Consider the following 25,180-nt stretch of genomic DNA (forward strand, 5'->3'; position numbering starts at 1 on the left):
AGTGTTATTTCACTGCATCCACTGACAATGGCCCAAAAACTATGAAAAAAAAGAAAACTTGTGTTACATAGACTTGCCAATATCTGTATCCAGCTAAGCTGCTATATTAGTGTAGCAACGGGACACGAGTACTCAGAGGAGATTCTAGCAGCGGGACACTAAGGACTTGCTAACGTTTAGCCAACAAGCCACAGAAGGGAGCCAAAACGCTTGTTAGCCTCCCTCATACAAAACGATCACCTGGTGCGATTTAATCCTATTTATTATTGTGAGACATAGCATACATAGCAACATAGCTTGTTACCTAGCTAGCTCCTCACTAGTTACTGCCTGCTTGCATGACGTGCTGGCTAGTCCGTTCCTGTCTGTATGCATCGGAGAGGTCTCGCCACGTCCGTCTTTGTGGGCAGAAAGAGAGACAGCTCATACACACAGATAATACGTAAAAATAGGCTCAAGTGGGGCTATTTCTGCCTGTATTGGTTAATGACGGACAAATCCGTTTTTGAACGGTTTCCCTCACAATGTATGTCGGATTTGTATTGTATTGATGTAGCTGTATCAAAGACTCTTGAATTGATTTTACAACATTTATCAGTTAATCTTTACACCCCAAGGTACTTCCTTGCATGTTTTTTTAACAAACCAAAAAAAGGGCTACTGAAGGACTGACTTCATTATTTTTTTGTGCTGTTTTAAATCATTTTAAATAATAATAATAATCCCTGATTTGAATTTCTTCAAGGAATGGTTAGAAATGGTTAATGAATCAGATTCAGGCAAAGTGTGCAGAAATGCGGACTTACAGAAAGTGTTCATAAAGGACGGAAAATGTCTGCAAAAGAGCCCTCAAACACTAAATGATCTGACAGTGGGACAATTATAAAGCTATTGCGAGAATGCGCATCAAAGTCCACGAGTGTAGCGATTGGAATTGGTTCTATTTATCAATTAATTCATGATTCCGTCAATCGGTCAAAACACTGCAGCCCAACGTGATGCTCTACCGACTGAGCTAGCCGGGCGGTGAATCTACTGTCCATCAGCTCGATCAAACTATCCAACAATGAGTGATATCTAATTACATTAAGCCAGGAAACACTGCTCTCCTCATATGACCTGATAAGAAAGCTCCAAACTTATTTAAATACACTTTTACACTACACTCACTTGTTATAGTCCTGTTATCTGTTCGTTTGTGCACTTTATTTTAGATTTCACTATATTTGACTGTAAATTGTAATATGTTTCTACTTTTTGCACTGTGTTGATTGTTGTTGATTGTTTAATGTTAAGCACCTTCCGTTATGTGCAACATACCACGGCAATAAACGGTTCTGATTCTGATTCTGAAATCTATCTATCTAGCCATCTATCGGTCAAAAGAATCCGACGGCCGTTCTCTTCATCCTCCGTAAGAACTTTCCAAATGTCGGAGAGACGAAAACAATCGTCTTCGGTCGTTCTCGTCATTCATCGTGAGTGTTCGCGAGCTCGAAGACGCCGATTGGTCGATTCTTGGTCGATTCTTGGTCGATTCTTGGTCGATTCTTGGTTGCGATACGAGCACCGATTGGCCGCAGCGGACACTTCCTGGTTGATTTGTGGTTACAGACTGAACGGTGATTGGCTTTCACAACCAAGAATTAGTTCGACTCACGGGCTACATGGAGCGGTAAAGGTCGCCCTCTGGTGGTGATTTTCAATAGTTTTAGTGCAGGAACTGTGCAGTACTCTGCTGCAGTTTCTTTTGACTGCTGTCCATCAGCTCAATGAAGCTATAATGAGTGATATTTTATTACCTGGTCGACCTTACCATAATTCTCTCACACATACACAAATAAATCAATGAAAGACCAAATATATTACATTAAGCCAGGAAACACTGCTCTCCTCGTATAACCTGATAAAAAGCTCCAAACTTATTTAAATACACATGACACTTTTACACTACACTTACATCTCACCTGTTATCTGTTCATTTGTGCACTTTACTGCACTTTTTGATTGTTGTTGATTGTTTAATGTTAAGCACCTCCCGTCATGTCAAAATCCTTGTATGTGCAACATACCACGGCAATAAACGGTTCTGATTCTGAAATCTATCTATCTAGCCCAGGGGTGCCCACACTTTTTCGGCTTGCGAGCTACTGTTAAAATGACCAAGTCAAAATGATCTACCTACATTAAAAATGCTGAATATCTATTTATCTCTCTCTCTATATATATATATAAATGTACAGAATTGTATTGTGCCATAATATATATATATATATATATATATATATATATATATATATATATATATATATATATATTATGGCACAATACAATTCTGTACATGTTTGGTCATTACCTTACTCTGATGACTTGCACTGAATGGGATTGGCCAGAGTTGCATCGTGCGGACAGTAGCTGCTGGTAGCCCGCCTCAAGCAGACTTCAAATGATCATCAGTCATGGTGGAACGGTGTATGGACTTAATGTTCTTCATGTGGGAAAAGGCTGACTCACATAAATGAGTAGAGCCGAATAATGCAGTCAAGAAGGGATCACATGTCCTCATGTTTGGGTACTTTTCCTCTGTGAGAAAACTGTCCATGAGCCCTGGACTTCAGCTGAATGTCAGCTTGCAGTGTCCAAATCTCATCCTCCACTCCAGACGAGTTCAGGTGAAACAGCGTTGCAATTTGTGATGCGAGTAAATCAACCTCAATATCTTCCCCAAATGTGCAGCACATAAGTGTAGCAACTGGCTCGAGTAAAGCAAAGTCTCGAAAGCGTTTGTCAAACTCTGACAGACACTTGTCAATCTGCTCTGTGTAGCGCGCACTGTCAAGTTACGCACACGCCGTCCGTTGAGTCTCCAGTTCTGACGCGAGGTTTTGGAAGTTTCCCAAATCATGGCGCTGCAGCTTTAGCTTCTTTAGTAGAAATAAATTGGAAGGCTAACTAATTAGCTCGCCGTAGTTTTGCAGTAGCTCGCGCGGTTGACCGCGCATACGTGGTGACCCGTGTGTTAGAAAATCAAGTGGCAAATGCCATGAGGACATCAAATTTTTTTTTGAATGGCATGCGATCTACCCGCACTACCAGTCGATCGACCGGTCGATCGCGATCGACGTATTAGGCACCCCTGATAGCCATCTATCTGTCAAAACGTAGACGCCCAACGTGGGGCTCGATCCCACGACCCTGAGATTAAGAGTCTCGAGCCAGCCGGGCGGCACATGATCCCCCTGGTGGTGGGTTTCTGAACTCAAAAACTGATGATAGGAAATACAAATTCATATCCACACCATACCACAAGTAAAACAGAGTAAAACAGATATTTAATTGTATCTTATCCCACACTCACACAACAATCATACACCACCAAAAATGGCAACCGGACCTCACAACAAAAACAAAATGTCCTAGGCTGCAGTCCAGGTGAGCTGCACCTCCACTGACCAACTAACTATATTACCTACCTGGGCTACTGCCCAAGAAATGGAATAACCATGACTTTGTGTTTCACTTTTATGCGACATTAAGATAGGGAGGATGTGCTTATAATTGTTTAATAAGCCGGATCAATACACTCACGTAGCCGCACAGTCTATTATGGTTATATTGGGCCAGTGCCCACCACCGGATTCATGTGTACCAGTGGTTGTGGTGACAGTGTGTGACCCACATTAACTCAGCTACCTGGCATCGATGACTACATTAGAGGCACGCTCATGTGTGTGCTATGTGAGAATCTGCCTGGGTACACACACACAAAACGCATTCAATGACCACATCTTTCTGATAAAAATGACTTTAATTAATGCCACTCCATTTACTTACTTCAAGACACTGGCCAGTGTTACACCTCAGTTTTACATTAGATCAATTTATGTGCGTTTTCCAGTAGAACAAGTTGTAGCAATTAACAAACAAGTCTGAATATACAAAATGGTAAATTTGACAAATAAATGACCAGTGATTCATCACGAATGGATTGTCTTGTGAATCCTGCAGCAGATTCTTCTCTCACATCCTGGAGGTGAAGTCTGCTCTCCTGACCAGGGACCGGCTCACCTCAGATACAGAGCGACAACCTACATGCTCACATGCTCACACACACACACACACACACACACACACACACACACACACACACACACGAGCGAGAGAGAGAGAGAGAGAGAGAGAGTCAATCCTCATGCACACCCATGTTAAAATGCCCAACTTACCAGTAGAAAAAAACATGTTTCCAACCCGGTACAAAACTAAACAGCTTTGGTCTCTATAGCTAATTCCCCTGTTGGTGACAACTGTATGGTTTCAATTACATTAAGGCTTAAACTTATGAAAATGGTCATCCATAAACCAATTAGTAAGGTCACGGTGGCTACGTCCACCTTTATATAGTCTTTGGTGTTTCCACAAAGCAGGTGCCCTGTGTGTGTGTGTATTTATGTAGTACCTGATAGGGCCATAGCCAGTCGCAGCTCGTCTTTTAGAAGTTCCAGAATCTCTGTAACTCCTTGTTCCCCCTGGACACACACACACACACACACGCACACACACGCACACACACACACACACACACACACACACACACATGTTTGCTTAGTTGCGTGTCACATTCGAGTTTTGTTTTGTAAATTATATTTAGATAGCCTGAGATCTTTTTTAACAATAACCGTCCTTGTTTTGTTACATGCTGCCGACTTTCCAAAAACATAACCAAAATGATTCAATAAATGCAAATGTAAATTCAATTTTTCCAAAGTCCGAAGCGTTCAGTTTGAGTCCTCCACATATTAACAAGTGTGGTGCTTCACCTGACAGGCGAGGCCCCACAGCACGGGGCGGCCGATGAAGACAGCCTTTGCTCCCAGAGCCAAGGCCTTCAGGACGTCTGTCCCTCGCCGCACTCCTCCGTCCATGTAGACATCGCAGCGACCCTGCACTGCCTGCACCACCTCCTCCAACACATCTAGCTACACGCACACACGCACACACACACACACACACACACACACACACACACACACACACACACACACACACACACACACACACACACACACACACACACACACACACACACACACACACACACACACACACACATTTTAGTTCATATATTTTATTGCCCATGAAAAACATAAACCTCTTACAAGTTGGGTCTGTGTATCCATGGCATATCAGACAGATTTGTCCACTCATTATTCTCTGTTTTCATCTTCAGCCTCCACTCACCAATTTCCAGAGGGGAGAGCGATGCCCTAACCAATCACTAGAGACCGTATCCGCCTGAATGTAACGTCGTTTTAGGTCGACACTGGTGGGTAGCCATGTCAACATATTGGTTTTGCCATTGTTTTGAGAGTGGAGCAGAGCAAAATGAAAACCAACAAACTACGATGTCAGGTGATATTGAGAAGACATGCCGTCGATGGAGTGAGATACCGCTGTGTCATGTCATGATGCTCGTAGAATCAGTCAACTCAGTAGAGCGTGTGGATTCAAAGGCAAATCAAGCTTTGCTCCATCTAAAAACTGTGATAACAAAAATCAATACATATCTTTTGGACTTTGCGATTGTTTGCCTGTTTGCCTGTTTGTCTGCCGGCAAACCCCGCCCCGCCGGCCTTTGAATTGAGTAAAGCTGAACTTTCTTACATGGATCGCTCTGTGTTCCATGCTTTGAGGTTCTGCCACTTACAGAAGTGGCCCTCGACCAGTGGTTTACTTCATGTGCCGCCTGACAATGTGGTAAAAAGAAAATACTGGAGCGGTGTAGGGTTGCTGTGCCGTGTGACAATAGACCCTAAATTCCATAAACATTCTGAAATTGCGCTAAAGACTTTTTATGCCGGCTTGTGGTGGTGTTTGCCTTTGTTGAGAAAGAGTTGATGCGCTAAATGGGGTATGGAAACGGTGTTGCTTAATACATTTGGATAAATGCTGACATGGCGAACGTTGACTGATCAGCGGTTTCTTCCCGGTTATTCCCTCTATGTGTCTTTGTCTCCGACAGCATGAAACATGGCCATTAGCTAACATGAAAGAACAATTAAATATTGCCCAATTGAAACAAATTCCTCTCTCTTGGTTATTGTTCATGAGTTCGATGTTACACCTTTTTTGTGACATTTTAGAAGTTCACTTAAAATTCAATTGACAATTGAATGGAAACATGACTCAGAAAGGCTGAGAAATGTATGGAATAACTCCATACCGTTATGACACCAGTTAGTATCTAGTTGGTTAGACTAGTTTAGGTTCCATGTTTAAGTATATTGTAAGTCTAAGGCGGCTGCACTTTGCTTTAGTGGCTACTGTCACCTGAGAGCACTGTCAGCTGGGACCGCGAGGACAATGGATGGATGGAAGTCTACAGCATTACTGTGCAGAAAGGTCCGGATTGAGATGATGTTATATACAGCATTATTAGAAGATCATGTTTGATTGTCTGGACTGTAAAAAGTTCCATCATATCAGAGATGGATGACACTCTTGTACCTGGTATTTTAATAACACAACAATTCTCACGCACACACACACACACACACACACCGTGGCAGGAACCCCATCCAGTTGTCGAGCTCCGTGATTGGACACCAGGATGCCATCGACGCCATAGATCACAGCCTGGGCGGCGTCCTCACCTGACGACACACACAAACACTGCAGAGGAAGTTCGCCTTGAACCAGACAACAACGAAAAACAGTTGATTGATTGCGTATTTGCATCGCTAGTAGTTGGCTAGAAGTAAGATCCCGATGCCACACTAAGCTTTTCTTAGTTCCAGAAAGACAAAAACACGAGTTCAGGCTGTAAAAGCAAATCAAAGTCATCTTTCCAAATGAAATCAGAGATTTTAAGAATCACATAAAAATGTGCGTGTGTGTGTGTGTGTGTGTGTGTGTGTGTGTGTGTGTGTGTGTGTGTGTGTGTGTGTGTGTGTGTTAATATACCATTAACTATCCCTTTCACAATCACTGGTAGGTACGTATGTTTTTTTATCCATGTGATGTCATCCCAACAAAGAGAGGGGTCTATTGCCTTGGCAACATAAACAGCCAAACCGCTGTCATTGCCATAGTTTCCCTCAGAGAACGCCATGGAGGCTGATGAGAAGTTGGACATGCTGAGGACACACACACACACACACACACACACACACACACACACACACACACACACACACACACACACACACACCCCAGTTACTACGGGACACACTTTGTGGTCTCCATGGTGGAATTTGGGAAGTGATTACATTTTGCTCTGTTATTTCTGTAGTTTGGTTCCTACCTCAGGTGTGGGGGCAGTTTGAAGCGGTTGCGCATGTCATCCAATCTCCTTCCCAGGTACGGCGTATCCACAGTAACAAAGATAGCCTTATAGCCCGCCTCTTCTGCCCGGCGGACCAAGGATAGTGTGAGTTCTCGGTCTTTATAGATGTATAGCTGCAGCCACATGACGCCGCCTACTGAGGTTGTCATTGCTGACATCACTTCCTCTATAGTGGAGGTGGCCCAGGAGCTCAGCATCATCCCTGTCCCCACTGCTCGGCATGCTGAGTAGACACATAGGGTTACTGCCTATTGGAATGAGCCTCACACCTATACATCACAGATGTTGCGATTACGTTTGTTCCTTCCCGATAATGATCTGATATCTGAATTTGCATATTGGTATACATAGTCAACACACACACACACACACACACACACACACACACACACATATATATATTGCTGTTGAGCCAGCCATAACACTATATTTCCAAGTTACATGTATGTAAGCGTCTTTGGGTATTTTGAAAAGCGCTATATAAAATTGATGTATTATTATTATTATTATTATTCCCAGTGTGTGTGTGTGTGTGTGTGTGTGTGTGTGTGTATGTGTGTGTGTGTACCTCTTGCTGTAGCTGTCTCTCCCTCAGGATGAGCCATCCTCTGCATTGCTGTGGCTGCCACACAGACAGGCATGCTAAGCTTGTGGCCCAGCACAGAGACAGAAAGATCCACTGTGGACACATCCCTCAACACCCGGGGGACAAGACGCCACCTGCAAAATGTTAAACTTACATTCAAGACATAAAACAACTAAAAAGAAAAAAAAGACTCCTAATTGGGACATGAAACACTGAGTGCTCTTTTTAATTTTTTCATGACCTCAATGACCGACTTGAGCCATGTGAGGAAAGGGGAGGAGTCGTGCAGAATACTGACTGAGCAGCAGCCACGTATAATATACGTAATGTTTGGACATACATCTGGAGAGGATGTCTCAGCTATTAATCAAGCATCAAAAAGATTATTCCCCAAAAGTATTAAAGGACATCCGGTGTGATGTGGATGAGAACCTGGGTTGACTAGCACTGTTGTATTTCCATATCTAACTATCCTACAAATGTGGGTAGTGAATACGTATAGTATTGTTTTGCATGTACTGTCTACACTGCGTGGTCCTGTTTACATGTTACACATGCTATTGACTGTCGGACCGAGAAAGAGTTCTTAATTAAAAGCAACTTAAAATCCAAGTCCGATGGCTGAAATCCTTTATCCGTTTCAAAGACACAACTAAAACCCACCGAACTGTAAAGAATGTTTCAGAAGAAAGGAGGCGATAAACTGGATAAAAACTTAACCAAGTTATAAAAGGTAATCCATTCTTAATGGTGCTTAAGGCAGGTACACACAGATGCCGACACATGAGGCATTATATACTTTCATCTTCATGTTCACAATTTATTTGATTAATTGAAAAATGTATAATTTCTTATTCCTGATTTATGACTATAGAAGAACTTGACACACACTGCTGAGCTGCACCTCTAATAATCTACAGGTTCCCAGCTTTCAGAGGACGTACACTTGTATGTGGCAGATACTGTTAACCTGTTATAACCTGTTAGACATGTGGGTGTCTTAAACTATACTTTGTTAATGCTTTGCTGCTGCCTCCGTCCACTGCAGCGCATTGCTTTACTTCCATGCTGGTACTCCTGTCTGTTTTCCCAAATGTGACTATGGATACCTCATACAACCCCACTTGAAAACATGCAAACTATTCCTAATGTAAGCAAATGCATAAAGTTAATATTGATGTATGAATACACAAATAATAACTACAGGAACAGCTCTGCAGCAGCGTGACGGCTGCTTACAGCAACAAAGACACGTTCTACAAAAAGGGAATGGTGTCATATAATCACATGTTGAACTAGAGCAGAATACATGACTTGATGCAGACAAAGTCACAGAGGAAGCCACATGTTCACAGCTGAAAGCCAAACGATAAGTAAACAGAAGACTTGTTTTGAAACACAGGTGTTTTAAGACATGAATGAATTCCACCACTTAGTTGTCTGCTGTTCCATCAGGCCGACTGTGATTGGTGCTCAGGGCTTCGCAGATGACACACAGTAGTAATAGTGACAGTTCTGAAGGTTTCTGCTCTGACTTCAGAGTCTGAGGCACATTGGGCCACATTCACTAATGGTTGAAATGTTCTTACCTTGCTTATAAAATAAGTGCACGCGCAAAATTGCCATCGGATTCATGACATTTGCGCACTGACAAACCACTATGTTACTCAACCAGAATAATGGACGGGCTCGTGCCTGCTACCTGATCAGCACCAAGGTCCGTGCACGAAGTAGAATTCATGTGCTATTGTTCACGTTGTATAATGAACAATGTCAGTTTAGCAGTATTAATAATCTCATCGGTCTACTTGTGTTCATGTATTCTGCTACATGTTGTTCACAGCCGATGCTGCCTAAACGTGGTCAACGCTTTGTCTGTGTTATGGTCGCATTGAACGAACACGTGCACCAAAACATCAGCTTGTTCTATTATCTGACTTAAAAATGAAAATTGAGTCAAGGAAGTCGAGAGCGGGAAACAGAGACAGTTCACCTTCAAACATGTTTGCTCCAACAATTCATTTACGGAGAGATCATTTAAATAAATACAACTAATATTCTAAATAATGAACATAATCAATGACTGTTATAAAGTCATATTTCTGCTACTTTACCATAACTGATGGTGAATAAACTGCCAATGGGCACAAATACTGAATTATTTGTATGTAATGATGCATTATATCATCAATTTATTTATTTAATTCAGGCTTCTTAAACTATTTGGGTGAATGAATCAAGCTGTAGCGTTGAGACATGTGATGAGTCTGACTGTAAAGAGTTGCTTTACTTTGAACTTTAAAGACTTTAACGAGTCTTTAACGAGTCTGGAGCTGTGAGGCAGTAAATGCTGAATGGATTCACCCATTCACACCCATTCACACCCAATTACACACTGATGACAGAGGCTACCATGCAAGGTGTCACCTGCCCATAACTATCTAACCATTCACACACAGGAGGCAGCTTTGGGGAGCAGTTTGAGGTTGAGTGACTAGCGGAGCCGGTGATCCTCTAATTGAGGGGCGGCCCTGCTCCACAGTCGCCAGTTGAATGTTGTGTCCCGGAGACATGGACTGTTACTCAGGTAAAGAAAAAAAAACGGTTTGTTATTGAAGTTTATGTGAAAAAAAGAATAACCATAAAAAAAGAAGGAAACAGGTGGAGATGAGGACAATCTAATTTGTCAGCCTGAGATGTCATCCTCGCTGAAATTATTGGACAAAGATAAGTATGATATGTCGAAGAAATGAAGGTGAAAGAGAGGACATCCAACAAAACTTTCATCCATAGGTAATTAATTTCATAATTGTATTAGCCTTGACATTTAGCCTTTCATAAACAACATTTTCAAAGCAGTAAAAAATCGGTTGGCTCTCCCGTTTGCCGGCACACTGTCTAATCTAACAGCACCATAAACTACTCATTCATTTTTTATTTATATAACCACAATAACATCAAACCATATGACTACAAGCATTCAAAGCTTCAATAGAAGAGCATCGAAATACATATTTTAATTTTGACAATAACTGATGAAAGGACATCAAATTCATAGTTATTTAATACATTTGGCCAATGCATTAGTAAATGAATGGTTTTCAATGTTGTTGTCTATTAAAGCATTTTTAATAAATGCCGTTTTAATATCAGAAGCATTTAGTTACATGTGTGTGTTTACATTAAGACAGCCGGCCGGGCCTTCATCATATGTGCACATGCACCGGCAGTTCCACATTTGTTTGCAGATTAACAGCATATAAGAAAAGATTGATAAATCCCAGATTAGTGCGTACACACGGTTTGAACACAGATTTGTGCATAGAGGCCCAATGCTGCTCGTAGCTTTGGTGCAACTTGTGTCCAACATAAATCTATTGTGTGTTTGTGTGTGTGTGTGTGTGTGTGTGTGTGTGTGTGTGTGTGTGTGCGCGTACCTGTTAAAGGCAGCGACATTGTCAGCCAGCGTGGTTTGCTCATCAGCTCCTGAGCGGTAGTAGTCATACACAGCTTTAGGAAGAACTTTCTTGGCTTCTTCTTCAAAGTCGGCCACACACACACGCTGCACCGACATTGTTGTCCACTCAAGCACCAAGTCACTGAGGCGGCTCACTGTCTGTCCCCTCTGACACACAGTGTGGTGAGAGCTGCTGTAATGATTAACTAGCTGGATGCTTCATCAGCCCTGAGCCCCTTCTTCTCCATCATGACTTGTGAGGGGGTTCCTGTTCGGCCTGCTCATGTGTACACAAGATAAAAGCTTCGATCCCAAACAAACAGAGAGTGGTGTGGGCATCATGGTAATGACTCTGAGCCACCTGGACCTTTTTATAATGTGTGCGTTTGGACTGTTACTAGGTTATGAGATAGTGCTGACTGGTGAACTGTGAATCCTCTGTATGTAGACACAATTTAATCTAACACAACAGACAATTAGAAAGAGGCCATATCAGTTCATTCGCAATAATAATGACTTTATATGTATCATTTTATACTTTTATTTGCAAACTTTCTAAAAGCTCTAAAAAATATAATAAATAATATTCAGCTACGTTAAGATGCAGCATTATGCAGCACGTATAATGTTATACAACTATACCACCCTAACTGTGCATACATTTATCAGATTCAGTTACATGTTCACTGTAAACCACAATACCATCAATCCATTGTCTTCTGCTTACCCGGGGCCAGAGCAGAGGCAGCAGGGTGAGCAGGGTCAGCTCTACTCCGAGCTTCCTCATCCCATCTCAGCACTGAACCACATGTCCATCTCACGCTCCATTTTACCTTCACTCTTAAACAACATCAAGATAGTTGAACTTCCTTGCTTGGGGCAGTGACTCACTCCCAAACTGGAGGGTGCAATCCACCATTTTCCAGAAGAGAAACCTGTTTGACTTTATGATGAGCAGACAGACACAGCTCTCACTTTGGACATACATGGACTGGATGGCTCGTAGCAACGACCCTGATACCCTGTATTCCCGCAGTAGACCCCAAAGAACTCCCCAAGGGACACGGCCATAGGCCTTCTCCAAAGCCACAAAACACATGCAGACTGGATGGGCCATCCCCCAGGACCCAGAGCTTTCTCTCAGGGTGAATCTCATCCATCCCTGGTGCCTTGCCGCCGATGAGCCTTTTGACTACCTCAGCAACGTCTGCCAGGCCTAGGGATGACAGAATCCCCAGTTTGGGTCAACAGTTTGCCTCTTCTGAATACAGCCTGAATTAAGCCCTGCTTTCCCTTTTTACCAGATCTTTTCCAGCAGCCTCCACCATCATCTGATCCAACTCAATCCTGATCAGGTGACAGCTCTGCTCCTCTCTTCACCGGAGTGTCCAAGACGACCACAAAGTTGATCATAGATCTTTGGCCTGAGGTGTTCTGATACCAAGTCCACTTTAGAACCGCTTTTGAATAGTCCAACATGGTGTTTGTTATGGCCAATCCATGTCTAGCACAAAAATCCAAAAACAAAGCATCACTTGGGTTCTGATCAGGCAGGCCGTTCCTCCCAATAAACCCCCTACATGTTTGTCCATTGTTACCCACATGAGCGTTGGAGTCACCCGGCAGAAATATAGAGTCCCCAGTTGGCGTCATTTACAGAACGCCACCCAGAGACACCAAGAAGGCCGGGTACTCTGAAGTTTGGTGCATAAGCACAAAGTGACTTGCAGTTGCATAGAGGCTACCCTCTCGTTCCCGATGGAAAACTCTACCACAGCAGCGCTCAGATGGGGGCTCATGAATATGCCATCACCCACCCAGCGCCTCTCACCTTGGGCAACTCCGGAAAAGGATAGAGTCCAGGCCCCTCTCTAGGAGTTTGGTTCCAGAACCAGGGCTATGTGTGGAGGTGAGTCGAATTATATCCAGTTGGTACTGCTTCATCTCCCGCATCGGTTCCTTCCCGGCCAGAGAGGTGACATTCCACGTTCCTAGAGCCAGTCTGCGATGCCAGGGGTCGGCACGCATAGCACCCCGATGTTGCCTGCAGGCCGGCGAACATTGCACCTGACTCCAATGCCTCTCCATGAGAATGGTGGGCCCACAGGGCACCAGCTCAATGAAACATTTTTGGCACTCGCCAGCGAGCTCCCCTCCCAGGTCTGGCTCCAGAAGTGGGCTGCCAAAGAGAACATGTGATTAAAGTGTTAGCGACAGAGTACTTCCATTGATACCTTTTAGCCCAGTAACCATTTGTCTTACCTGAAGTATTCTATTTATCAGTGGCGTGCCGTGCATTTTATACCTGGGCCTTCACTGCTGTCCTGCAGCTGAAATACCACCTTATATCCACATGATGGTGCCATAGCTACGGTTATTATTCATTTCTAGGACTGTAACTATTTACGTATTCGTATTAAACCGTTCGGTACGAGGCTTACGAACCGAACAATATGTTTGAATAATACTAGTGCATTTGGAAAATGCAGAAGCTTAAATTGAGGGAAATATATTGTTTTCTTCGCTCAGGTAGGACAGTGGTTCTCAACTGGTCTGGCTGCGGGGTCCATCAACACCCCTTAATGACAAGCCGTGACCCATTCTTCTCTATTGAAGTCCGTTTTATGATTTTACTTTCACAACTGATATGGGAAACGAATTGCTCTGCTTCCTCTTTCCTCGTCTCAGCCCCGTGTCATGGTGTGTGTACATCTCACTGGAGTCAGGAAACTTGTCAGAATACCCATATTTGATTGGCTGAGCTGCATCACGTGATTGTTTCACGATAGTCACGTGCTCACCCACTGACCAATCACAGCGCACTCTGCACCTCACTACAGCGCTGCACCTGGAAACTGAGCTGCACGTAATGCTGACGTACTTGTAGGCCAGCTAGCAGGCTCTGACATGTCAAACTAAAGATCTGATTTGTTGAACACTATGACAATCAACAATATCGTCCCCATTCACTTAAAGTGCAAAGGGATTCACATGCGAGTCTGCAGGCCTCGGGTCTCTCTTCTTACCTAGAGACACAGAGGTGAAATCTGATTGGATAAAAGCTCTACTTAAAACAAGCTGCACTGGAAGCAGAGCAACTGGGGAAGACAGTAGCTGTGCAATGAGAAAATAAGATAATGGGAAAAATATGTTTATAAATTATAATACATGGTGTATTTAAGAACAATTATTAAATTATAAAATAGCTATAACTTTGTGATTCTGTTTAGGCCAGCAGAGAAGGCCTTGCAGGCCCTGACGGCCCACCACTGCTATTTAGTTATTTCGGTCAATACCAAGCATCATCCTCCGGTATCGACCATGCTGTAAACTTGTATTCTCTCTACTGTCCATCAGGGGGCGACTCCTCTGATAGTATAGAAGTCTATGAGAAAATGAGCCTACATCTCACTTGATTTAATGAACATTGTAGACATGACTTTTGGTCTCAATCGCTCGTTTCACCTCTTCAATACAGCACGATGGTCATTTAGTAACTTATGGTCCATTTAGAAACAAACAGATAAAGCAGGGAATGCTCTGATGGCGGCTACTCTGTCACCGACAGGTTAATATGACAGCGTAGTCCGGTCTGAGAGTTTCCCTTTCTGTTAGAACTTAAACCTGTTCAGTGTATTTGGAGTCCATGAAAGGTAATTGTAACATTTTGGTCGCCGAAAACTGTGTTGCTCAGGGTTTGGTTTTAGAGCTCCACCTTAACAGGATGGGTCTACGGTCAACCTTAAGGTATAGAGTACCAATACCCAGCCCTAATCCAGACGCATGATATAGAGACTGCAGATGTATGCTTGTACATGGTTCTGCTGGTGTGCATGCAGCTTCTTTTTGAAGTTGATCTAAAGAGTATCATTGTTAAATAAAACACTCAAACCATCTCAGTTCCATGTTTATTTGGCATAACAAAATCCAATAAAAGCTTTAAGAATAAACATTTTGCACCAACACCAAAAACGTAATTTCTCCTACTAAAAATGTAAAACTAGAAGGTCAAGATTAATAAAATGCAAGCATTAGGGTTGGGGAGTGAATATGTATTAGGCGAGCAACAGCTTCTGACAGGCAAGTCAAAGAAGGCAGAAATCTACTCCTACGGTTGAGGCTACAGAAGGACTGAACATCGTTATACAGCTCAACACAGACTAAAGAAGCACACTGAAGAAAAAGAATCAGACGGGGGTGTTCCCTCGTCAAGTGAATTCACCTTTAAACGTCCATTCTAAGCACACAAGTGAGCCATCCAAAACTACTTAACATGACAGGACGGTTCACTTTTATCCACAAAAGCACAAAGAACCTTCCTGAGAAAACAACTCCACTTAATCTTTTATTCTGAGACGTGTAAAAGTATTTACTGTTTATCAATCAAAGTACAGTTTGATTATTGTTTCCACCTCTGGTTCAGGTTCAGGTGGGTATTCATGTAGCCTTAAGAATCCGGTTGAACCTTCGTTCTCATCGTTACTGCTCAATCGTATAACCCACTAGCCAATCACAATCACAACGCCACTGAGGAAAAGATTAGAGATAAACAAGTGTGGCCATGTGAACAGCCTATCATCTGAGCTTCAGCCCCAGGGAAGTCCCATCCACTGCATGTCAGCTGTGTGCTTCAGGGGGAAACGGCTCGCTTCCTGCTTCATCCCGCCCTCAGGTGGACTTTGATTGGCACAACAGGATGCAGTGATGTTTATGGGTACAACTTGACAGTGAGCTATGCAGGTGAGGGGGGGAAGGTATTTCTAAGTCGAGGGTGAGGAGGCCTTTTCCCTCCTACCCCCCTCCCCCATTCGGCGCTGCGTTGCCTGGTCAAACCCCAGAAAGGAAGGCGGGGCCACAGCCCCATTAAGCGTAGTGTTAGCCCGATCGCCGGTGGTTGGGGGAGTGTGGATGCAGCGGTGCTACTAGGTCGCTGCCCCAGTTTGGGTTCCCAGGAGTTTGGGAGGGCGGACTTAGCATCCGCTTCCCATTTCCTCCCCCCAGTGTGGCCCGGTGCTGCTGTTCCGACACCCCAGACCCGCTGGACTCTGGTGGATCTCCAAGCCTTCGTTGGACCAAAGACATGACATAGCGATCACACCCAGGCAGTCCAGCCCTCATACAACTGGGCCAGGTTGTCCATGTTGGTGGCCTCTTTGATGACAACGTCCACCTGCAACAAAACAGCATGACATTTATTTCCTCATTTCACCCCAGACAGCGGAGTGCATCGTCGAGGACACATGCAGCGACTTTAGTCTCCGCCCGGCGTAACGACAGCTGTCCAGTCAGCGTGGAAGCATGTGTGTGATGATGTAACGTTACAGCTGTGACCGTAGCAGTGCAGTGTGTGTAGTTAAGGCTTGGTGAATAAATGCTCGTCAGCCAGCCGATGATTCAAGTGAAGGGGGTTAGCCCCAAACTCCGGCTCAGGCCCATTTAAGGTGCGGTGACCTTTAAGGTCGACCAGCTATTCCCATTAAAGTGACAGGCCGCCAGGTTTTGCTCAGGTTTCTTATTTTTAACTGATAGCACAGTTAATTATTAACAACCCTACTGCAAACTATGCTCTCATTGTATATTTATTACAGTCAAAAAGTGAGGAAACTCTGATGAAAATAATTGTTAGAAATGTAATGATATTATTAGATACTCGTGTATCAGCAAGTACTCTAACGTAAGAACTCTCCTGGGTCAGAGGATGTCGTTTGTTGTACAGAATGTAGAATTGTTAGAGCCAATAGATATCATGGCCCAAACTATGTGAAGAAACACATAGCTCCTTATAGAACACACTATTGATGTCAAAGACAACTGTTAGTGTGTGTGTATTATATTCAAAACGCATATTTAAAGATGACAGCCGGTGTGTGTCGAGTGTCACCTGCTCTGTGACGCTCATCCTCCTGTTGGGATCGATGTCTCTGCCCTCCAGCTTGGCTTTCACTCTCTTCCACACACTGACTGCGTACGAGTTCCTCTCCTGGACAGCTGCAACACAGCAAGCAGCAGCTTCAGAGCCGTGCAGACACATTTCACCACCATCATTCTCACCCATCGTTCAAGTCGGAAATAGATCCCCCAGAGCTGAAGTTTAAGTGGACCTCCACTACCTCTCTGAGGGAATGTCTGAAAAGCCCGGTGCCACATCATTGAAATGTGCATCATTGTACTCTATAGCTGTTTGCTTTTAAACTAGAAATACCGCCTGTTGTATGCCTCCGCCAACTAGTTTACTTCATCCATTTGATCATATTAGACATTTGTGTAAAATTGTCATATTTAGCATATGAAACCTTGAGTTATGACTAACATGTTTTGACCTTTGACACATTCTAATCCATTCATCTTTTGTCTAAATGGATGCTTGTGCCAGATGTAGTACAATTCTCTCCTCAAATCAAATCAGTCGATCCTTTAGTCCAGGTGGACGAGTAATTGCCTCCAGGCATTCCTGAGATATTGTGTTCATAAGAATGGGACAGACGTACATATGGACAGACAACCCGAAAAACATGATTTCTCTGGCCAAAGCTATCGCAGGCAAAAAAAAGAAAAAGGAAATGCTTTGTAGTATTTGCTGCTTTAGATGTGTTACATGTATTTAGCAGGAGGATGCTGAGTGACAGGATTCCAACCACAGACCCAGAAGAAGAAGAACAGTACCTCGTCCTGTCTTGGGGTCCCGTACAGCCCTCTTGGGGCTGGGGTTGAGGCCTTTGCTGTTCATCAGCAGAGTGCTGGGTGGGGTGTCGATGGGAGTTCCCACGTTACGTGGCAGAGCTTTGCGTGCATTCTGGGACATGGAGTCTGGCTGGGTCTTCACCCCACTGCATTTAACAGCTGAAGTCAAACAAAACATGACACGGTGTAAGAAAAATCAGTGGACAGACACTCTAATGCTAGATAAGATGAAATGCAGAGAATCGACCTACATTTGATTTATGCCTCGTAAACTTGTAATTCCATTCAAGTCAAATTCCATGATTCTCGATATCCAATTCAATAAATCAGTAAAATAAACTAAATCAAAACAAACAAACATCGACGTATACTCCTTTACTACCATATGCATATTGAATTTCGCAAATATATTATTAAATCCTTATGACCTGCCTCACATTTCTGGCCAAAAACTGCATTTTACAAGATAACATTTGAATACATTACGTACACAAAAATAAATAACGGCATCATTTACTGAATGGCGCTTGAACGCATCATAATGTAACTCAATGTAACCTCCATACATTAGCGCTGCTTTGTGGCTGAGCAGGACTGAGCTGCGTACCGGCTGCTAACAGCTTATGTTACTAGCTTCCTCCTGCAGCTTTCAACACAGATCTGTTGTTCACAGTGTAGCGTTCTATAAGGAATGTTCTATCATCGATGCCTTTAATCTCAAGCCTTGATCCCTGGTACTGTACTTCCTGTAGAACAACAAGTACAGTGATGTTTTCTGAAACAAAGTATTGGTTCTCGTGTCCTAAGTAAGACTGTCCTCATTGTGGCCATGTTGCCAACTCGCCTGATCCTTTTATCATAATTTGTGGGTGTAACTTTTTTGCCTTGTCATCACCATTCATATACATACAGCAATGTGTTTGATGAAATTGTAGCACAAAGTCTTCTTAATGTTGCACTAAAAATGCAATAGTTTGATGCGTTCCACTTTAACATGTAGGCTACAAAATTTGATTTCTTAATGCATGAGGTTTCCAAAGTCGGCGAGTAATTGCAAATTAATTGATCTCAATTTTGGCCAAAATAATTGTGATTACGATCTAGTTTCCACCACATTTTAAGAATCCACTGTAGTCTGGTCTCGCTTCTCGGGTTATCACGGGGCAGTGAACACGGCCCACCACTGGAACCCTCTGGAGCTGAAAACAGCTGCTGTTCTAAGCAGAGGAGGCGCTGCAGTGTCTTACCCGCTGCAAAGCTGGTCTGAGCGGCAGAAACAGGACTGGCACATTCACCGTCTCGGTCTGTCACTAGCGGAGAGGCGAAGCTCACCAGGCCGTTATACACGCTGTAGTGAAGCACACACAGAACATTAATACAGGATGTATACAGGGAGAGGAAGTGTGAGAGAGTAGACGTGCACACATTGTGCATACCTCTGGCTCTGGGAGTGCAGTTCCTTCAGGGTAGCAGGAATCTCCTCCAGCAGTTCAAACTGCTCCTGGTTGCGAGGCTGCCCGCTGGCCTGGACCACCGTGAATAAGACCAGCTGGATATTGTCCTGCCACGCTTTGTACAGCAACAGGAAGTGACGCACACTGCCCTCATATGCTACCTCTTCACCATCCGCCAAGGCTGCCTCCTCATCCTGTAGGAGAGACACAGAGGACTACTGGGTCACATGGATCAGAATAAGAAAGAAGTTCTGTTCTTTAAAACACAGCTGTCTGAGTCTTTTCCCACACTTCGTGTTAAAGATTGAATTTAACATGCATATATGTACTTTTCCTACACAGGTGTAGGTGCTCTATAAACACTGTTTATGGAGGGGCTTAAAGAGACAGAGGGTGAATACAGGTACATTCACACAGACGGTAGGAACAACAAGTATGAACCTAAATCTGTCTGCTTGAAGCAGCTGGACCTTGAGTGTACCTTAGACATGGCTCTCAGCAGGTTCTTGACGTCGGCCAACTGGCGGTTGTGGTTGGACAGAATAGTCTTAATGGAGTCGACCAGGAGCTGCAGTGTCTCTCCGCAGGACTCCAGCTGCTGCTCCCGCTCCTCCTGAGTCCTCCGCTCGACGCTCAGCTCCTCTTCCAGCTGCCTCTGGGCACAGCTCAGCCAATCAGGACTGCCTATGGTGAGGTCCAGCCCTGGACTCTGTAGTGACCAACAAAGAGCTTAAAGCTACCGTGTGGAGTGTTTGCCCTTAAGTAGGACTATGGAGCAGTTCTTTTAAATGAGTTAACACATCGTTCCACTTCCTACAAACTGGACAGAAACCAAAACTGTCCATCAATTCTGCTTTTGGTCAAAATAAACCTAAAACAGCTCTACACGCTGTTGTCCCTGCTGTCTCTACTAGCTAAGCTCGGTGGAAGAGAGACTGTAGCCGAGTAGTTTCTATCGCCACACTTTGTTTTAGCGCCTTTCCCTCCTTCTCCAGAGGCAAACCATTAGAATACCAGAAATAAAATGACACATCGTTCAGAAAAAACAAAAGCACATAACTCATATATTCTGCCTACTGTAAAATAAGCGCCTCATATCTTTGACATGAATATAGAGCATATAGAGGTCAGAGGTCAAACCCACCAGTCTGTGCAGTAGTTGGAGTTCCAGAGGAGAGACTGTGCTGCTGAACTGGGCAGCATAGGAGCAGGTTTGCTGGCAGCGCTTCAGGAGCTCAAACAGTGCTGCATCCATGTTGAGGGCCTCAGGGGACCGGGTCCGAAGGCCTTCAAAGTTCAGGATGGTAGAGCACAAGAAGGTGACCTGGAACAAAACGGCAAGGAAACTAAGAAAGAGTCCAGTCACCGAAGCTTTAGAAATGGGCCCTTGATCATGAACTTGGCAGTGCTGCTACCTGGCTGGTGCGCTGGTTCTCTCTTGCAACCATGGCGCGTCTCTCCCTGATGGTCATCTCAAAGTCCTGCAGGACGGGGGCCAGCGCCGGGTTGGCTCCACCAGCCCACTTCAGACGCTGCTCGATGCTCGCCTCCAGCGACGCCAGCTTCTCCTAAGGACACCACACTCTTGTTTGAAATGGGATTTTTCAGTCAAATCACAACTATTTGTTGGCCAAAATAAACAAATAAATGAATCTAGTTTCTCACATCAACATGTTGATGGTACTGTGCTGGTAGCCAGAGTGTAGACCCACATGTTGTGAAATAAAGCTAACAATATAATTGAACAGTTAAGTAAATAAGATTCAAACAATCTTAAATAAAAAACTTAAATAAACATTTAAGATACTTTATTTTTCATTTCTTCATCCCTCCCACCAGCGATGCCTGAAGAGACAAAGGACTTTATGATAAATGTAGAAAGTTGTTCCTTTTGTTGTTCAGACCTTCAATTAACATATTTTAACCAGAAGGTGAATCAGAAAACTAATCAAATGTAAAACTTGGGAGTGATACACTTGTCTCCACTCTGGTATGAAGCTTTAGTAATATTGAAATATATCAGATCAGTCCGATCGGCTGCAACGTCCAATCAATTGATAAATCAACTGATAAACAACGAGGGGGCGTGTCGGTCATTAAAGGTTTTCTATGAAGGCTGCTCTCGTGCATCCTCCCTCCTCAGAGATCCCTCCTCACTCCTCAGCAGAAATAAGAGCTTTGGGATGGCCGTCAAGAAGGCAAACAGAACAGCTTCCGCTTCTTGCGAAGATCGAGGAGCGAGGAGATATCAAATAAGAGACTTGGGAAGTACCCAAAGAGGGAGAGAGAGACTCTCTGTTCAGGTCCTCCTCTATAATAATAATGTTCAGAATGTTACATAGAGCTCCTTTAAACGTAACTAGTAGTTGATTGCTTACATTAAGACAATACTTTTTTGTATTGAATATGCAAACGAGGCATTATCTAACGGTGACTTTTGAGTGAATTTAGGAGAAAACTACAGACGTAAACAGAGAAAGTACACTTCATTCCACAAGTGTTGTTTCATGTGTTACAATATCAAAATGCTCAAATAAAGCACAAGATCATAAAAGGCGTTTTCCTGAACTGATCTCCGAGTGAGAACATGTGGTGATGAATCCAGCACAGGGCGGTGTATGTGGTGCAATACTGACCTGAATGGCCACGATGGATCCCTCATCTTGACTCAGCTTGTACAGCTTCTTCTTCATGTTGCTGAGTATGACGGAGCGAGGAGGGATGCTGACGCTTAGTGGTTGATTATTGGGGCCCAGAACGTCCTCATGCTGCCACTGGAAGTGGAGAAACACACACACATTGTTTTATACCTGGAGGAGCCAGCACTGACATCATTCATTCTCTAGTCTGTAACCTATATTACATGCCTGACCCCAACACTAACCTAACATGCAAGTGCAGCTCCCGATTATGTTATTCTGTAGTTGGTGTCAATATGAGCCTCTCACATGCACATATCAACAAATTCAAATCGAAGCCTTCAAGTGGAACTTGTATGCTTAAGGGTGGGATGGTTTCGTGGGCACCACTTGAGTCCGTTGATGCTTTGAAGATGCACCTCAACATTTATTCTCTGCCTGTTACTTGTGTTCAACCTGTTTTTTCTGTTTTCATCCGATTCTCTGGGTTTAAAATGTTTGAACTTTTTTGTATTTCAAACTTGATTTCTTTGTGTCCACATCAATGCACATGTACGTCTCTATGCTTGTACGCATAAGCTAATATGTCTGCACCTTGGTTCAAAAGCGGTTTGCTTTTTAAAGTGCTATATAAAGGAATTACACTTGAATCAGTTTGACTATTGGAAGCATCACACACACGCGCACCTGAAACATGGCAATGTGCAGCTGGCTCCTCTGCAGGCTGGCCTTGGCGGCCTCCAGGTTGGCGTCCAACCTCCTCAGCAGGTCCACTTTCTTCCAGGCCGTGTCGTATGAAGAGGCCAGCACCGTGGCTCTGTTCAGCAGCAGCTGGGACACCCGGCCGGAGGCCAGGCCCTGCTCCACTGCCTTCTTACACAGATCATCCAGAGGCACCTCCAGAGCAGACAGACAGCAGTTTAGGAAGAGGTCAGACAGACACATTAAGAACACTCAAACAAGAAATAAAGGGTCTTAGTGTCCTCAGAATAGAAGGTCTATCTAACAACAGTTCATATGGGGTAGGTTGTCATATTTTCACAACTTTAAAACAAAGAGCTATATACTACCATATACGTATATGAACACATTACAACACGAGTATTACACAATGGCCTCCAATTTGAGTGAAAAAATGTTTCCAGTTCCTGGAATATTTTTCAGTGTTTAGTATGTAAAGTAGAAAAGGGGAAGATCATCACATGCAGTACAGTACAGGTTCTGCCTTCTGGCTGTGAACATGTGTGTGAATAGATAAACATTGATATTTGCATAATTGCAGCCAGAGACACTGGGACTCCCAACCCTCTCAGAGTAGTAGTGATACAATAACACTAAACATTTAAAGTCCAACAAGACGGACTCTGCAGTGGTTTCTGCTCTAGAAATATAAATATATTTTATGTTAAACTAAATTAATTCAAATCCTTTTGTGCATTTATTTAGTTTTTCAACTAAACATTTCTTAAAACATTATTTTCAGTAATGAAAGAAAAGCAGATAAAAGTATTAAAGAACTTGAATCGACAAGAATAGTAGTACTGATACAATCCTGGATACCCATCACTAGTTCTGGCACACGGTTATTATTATTATTAATATTAATATTAGTAGGAGTAAAGCACAGTGTACAAAACATTCAGCTTTTACTCCACGAGGTAAAAGAAGCGTCACCCTTGAACAATCGCAGAGTGAGGAAGAGCTCTTTGTAAAAACATCGGCCGATTGTTCAAATGTCATTCATATCACATAAATAAATGATATCGATCAACTGTAGCTCTCAATCAGGACCGTCAGTATGTTTGGAAAATAAGAGGCGTCAAAGGTAGTAGGGTACTGTTATGCAACGAGTAAATACACATTTATCCAACTTTTGTTGACATCTTCTGCTGCCGTGGATACAATTTATTTAAGGATGAATTAAGTTTCATCTTAGTTGTAGCTACAGGTTGGGAAAATGATTTAGGCTGCTACATTAAAGCTCTTCATCCTCTAACAGGTTTCAGCTCAATTGCTTGATTATTAATTATTTTAGCAATTAAAAGAAAGAGAAAAAGCCATGCAAGATGCATAGAAAAAGGGGATGCATTTGTGCTGTCCTTTGTTAGGTCCCAAATACATCTTATGTTTCAAAATACTTCAGTAATCTCCAAGTTCATTCAGTTTGCCACAGAGTCTTATGGGAATACTGGAAGTTTATTGTGACCCTTAATTTCTATTGCTCCTCAAACAGAAGAGGAGCGTGGAGCCCTGAGGGACGTTTCTGTCTGTCCAATGAGTTTGCAGTGGATGGTTTCCTCATTTCACTGATCAACATTCAGAACCACTGATGACACGTTCTCGTCTGTGTGGTGTGGGTCGCCATAGAGATGTCTGCTTTCGCTCTAATATAATAGAAAACGCCCCAAAACAAATACATTTTAACAGCAACGTCTCTTTCCAGGAATCATGGGTTACAGGGTTAGGGTTACACATGAAAATCCAAAGACCTTGTCGTGAGCAGTTTTCTTCGCGCGAACTACATCCGACATGTAGTGTGAAAGAGCTTTGAGTGGTCGGAAGACTAGAAAAGCTCTACACAAGTACAGTCCATTCACCATTTACGCTTCCTCCTGTGTGCTGATCCGGCTGATGGGTTGACTTCGGCAGAAAGAAAACACTTTCTACGTGAAACTGCTCATAATTTCTGACTCGTGGCAAGATACATAGCTGTTGAGTTTGGCACTGTGAGCACCAAAAGCCACCTAGTGCCATTGTACTGAGAGAAGGGAGACGTCTCTATGGCCAATAACTCCATCACCAAAACCATTCAGATTGATAAATAGCGCTTCTGTCCTTTTAATAGCTCATCATATATGTAGCTGACAGCTGTCTGTGATGTCAGATTGCTTAGCTATATTTCAAAGAAAAAAATAACTAAATAGCACCTCCAGTATCTCAGTGTTCTGGCATTACTTACAGTGTAAATAACATGATAAACACCAACAAACAATCCAGGTAAAGGTGTTTGGAGACAAAGAG

General features: G+C 43.3%; 2 protein-coding genes and 1 long non-coding RNA gene across 4 annotated transcripts in view; 1 reads left to right on the forward strand and 2 right to left on the reverse strand.

Annotated features, from left to right (window-relative positions):
- Positions 1-25,180, forward strand: part of LOC142938635 (uncharacterized) — a 366,584-nt gene that overhangs the window by 107,414 nt on the left and 233,990 nt on the right. The window lies entirely within an intron of this gene.
- hao1 (hydroxyacid oxidase (glycolate oxidase) 1) lies at positions 3,854-11,502 on the reverse strand. The gene is made up of 8 exons (XM_076080017.1): positions 11,366-11,502; positions 7,911-8,062; positions 7,301-7,565; positions 6,961-7,133; positions 6,559-6,650; positions 4,818-4,976; positions 4,457-4,526; positions 3,854-4,088 (listed from the first exon to the last, which is right to left on the reverse strand). The coding sequence occupies exons 1-8, from the start codon at positions 11,500-11,502 to the stop codon at positions 4,021-4,023; spliced, it is 1,116 nt and encodes a 371-aa protein (XP_075936132.1). The 3' UTR covers positions 3,854-4,020.
- smg1 (SMG1 nonsense mediated mRNA decay associated PI3K related kinase) overlaps positions 15,280-25,180 on the reverse strand; it is a 60,879-nt gene continuing 50,978 nt past the window's right edge. For both annotated transcript variants that reach the window (XM_076081899.1, XM_076081891.1), the window contains exons 55-64: positions 22,847-23,056; positions 22,157-22,294; positions 20,936-21,088; positions 20,665-20,844; positions 20,002-20,229; positions 19,503-19,714; positions 19,314-19,414; positions 18,049-18,225; positions 17,267-17,373; positions 15,280-16,555 (exon numbers count right to left, since the gene is read on the reverse strand). In XM_076081899.1, the coding sequence (XP_075938014.1) occupies positions 16,478-16,555; positions 17,267-17,373; positions 18,049-18,225; positions 19,314-19,414; positions 19,503-19,714; positions 20,002-20,229; positions 20,665-20,844; positions 20,936-21,088; positions 22,157-22,294; positions 22,847-23,056 (1,584 nt within the window). In that variant the 3' untranslated portion in view covers positions 15,280-16,477. The remainder of the gene's footprint in view (positions 16,556-17,266; positions 17,374-18,048; positions 18,226-19,313; positions 19,415-19,502; positions 19,715-20,001; positions 20,230-20,664; positions 20,845-20,935; positions 21,089-22,156; positions 22,295-22,846; positions 23,057-25,180) is intronic.

This window comes from Anarhichas minor, unplaced genomic scaffold (assembly GCF_050575085.1).
Source record: "Anarhichas minor isolate MPS153535 unplaced genomic scaffold, ASM5057508v1 ptg000007l, whole genome shotgun sequence".
In the NCBI taxonomy this organism is placed as follows: Eukaryota; Metazoa; Chordata; class Actinopteri; order Perciformes; family Anarhichadidae; genus Anarhichas; species Anarhichas minor.

Excerpts from the sequence above, each read along its gene's own strand:
- hao1 (XM_076080017.1), bottom strand. The coding sequence starts at position 11,502 with ATGTCGGTGCAGCGTGTGTGTGTGGCCGACTTTGAAGAAGAAGCCAAG. Across the intron at positions 7,566-7,910 it reads AGAGACAGCTACAGCAAGAG|CATGCCGAGCAGTGGGGACA; the intron begins GTACACACACAC and ends GTGTCTACTCAG. Across the intron at positions 4,977-6,558 it reads TGGATGGGGTTCCTGCCACG|CTAGATGTGTTGGAGGAGGT; the intron begins GTGTGTGTGTGT and ends GTGTGCGTGTAG.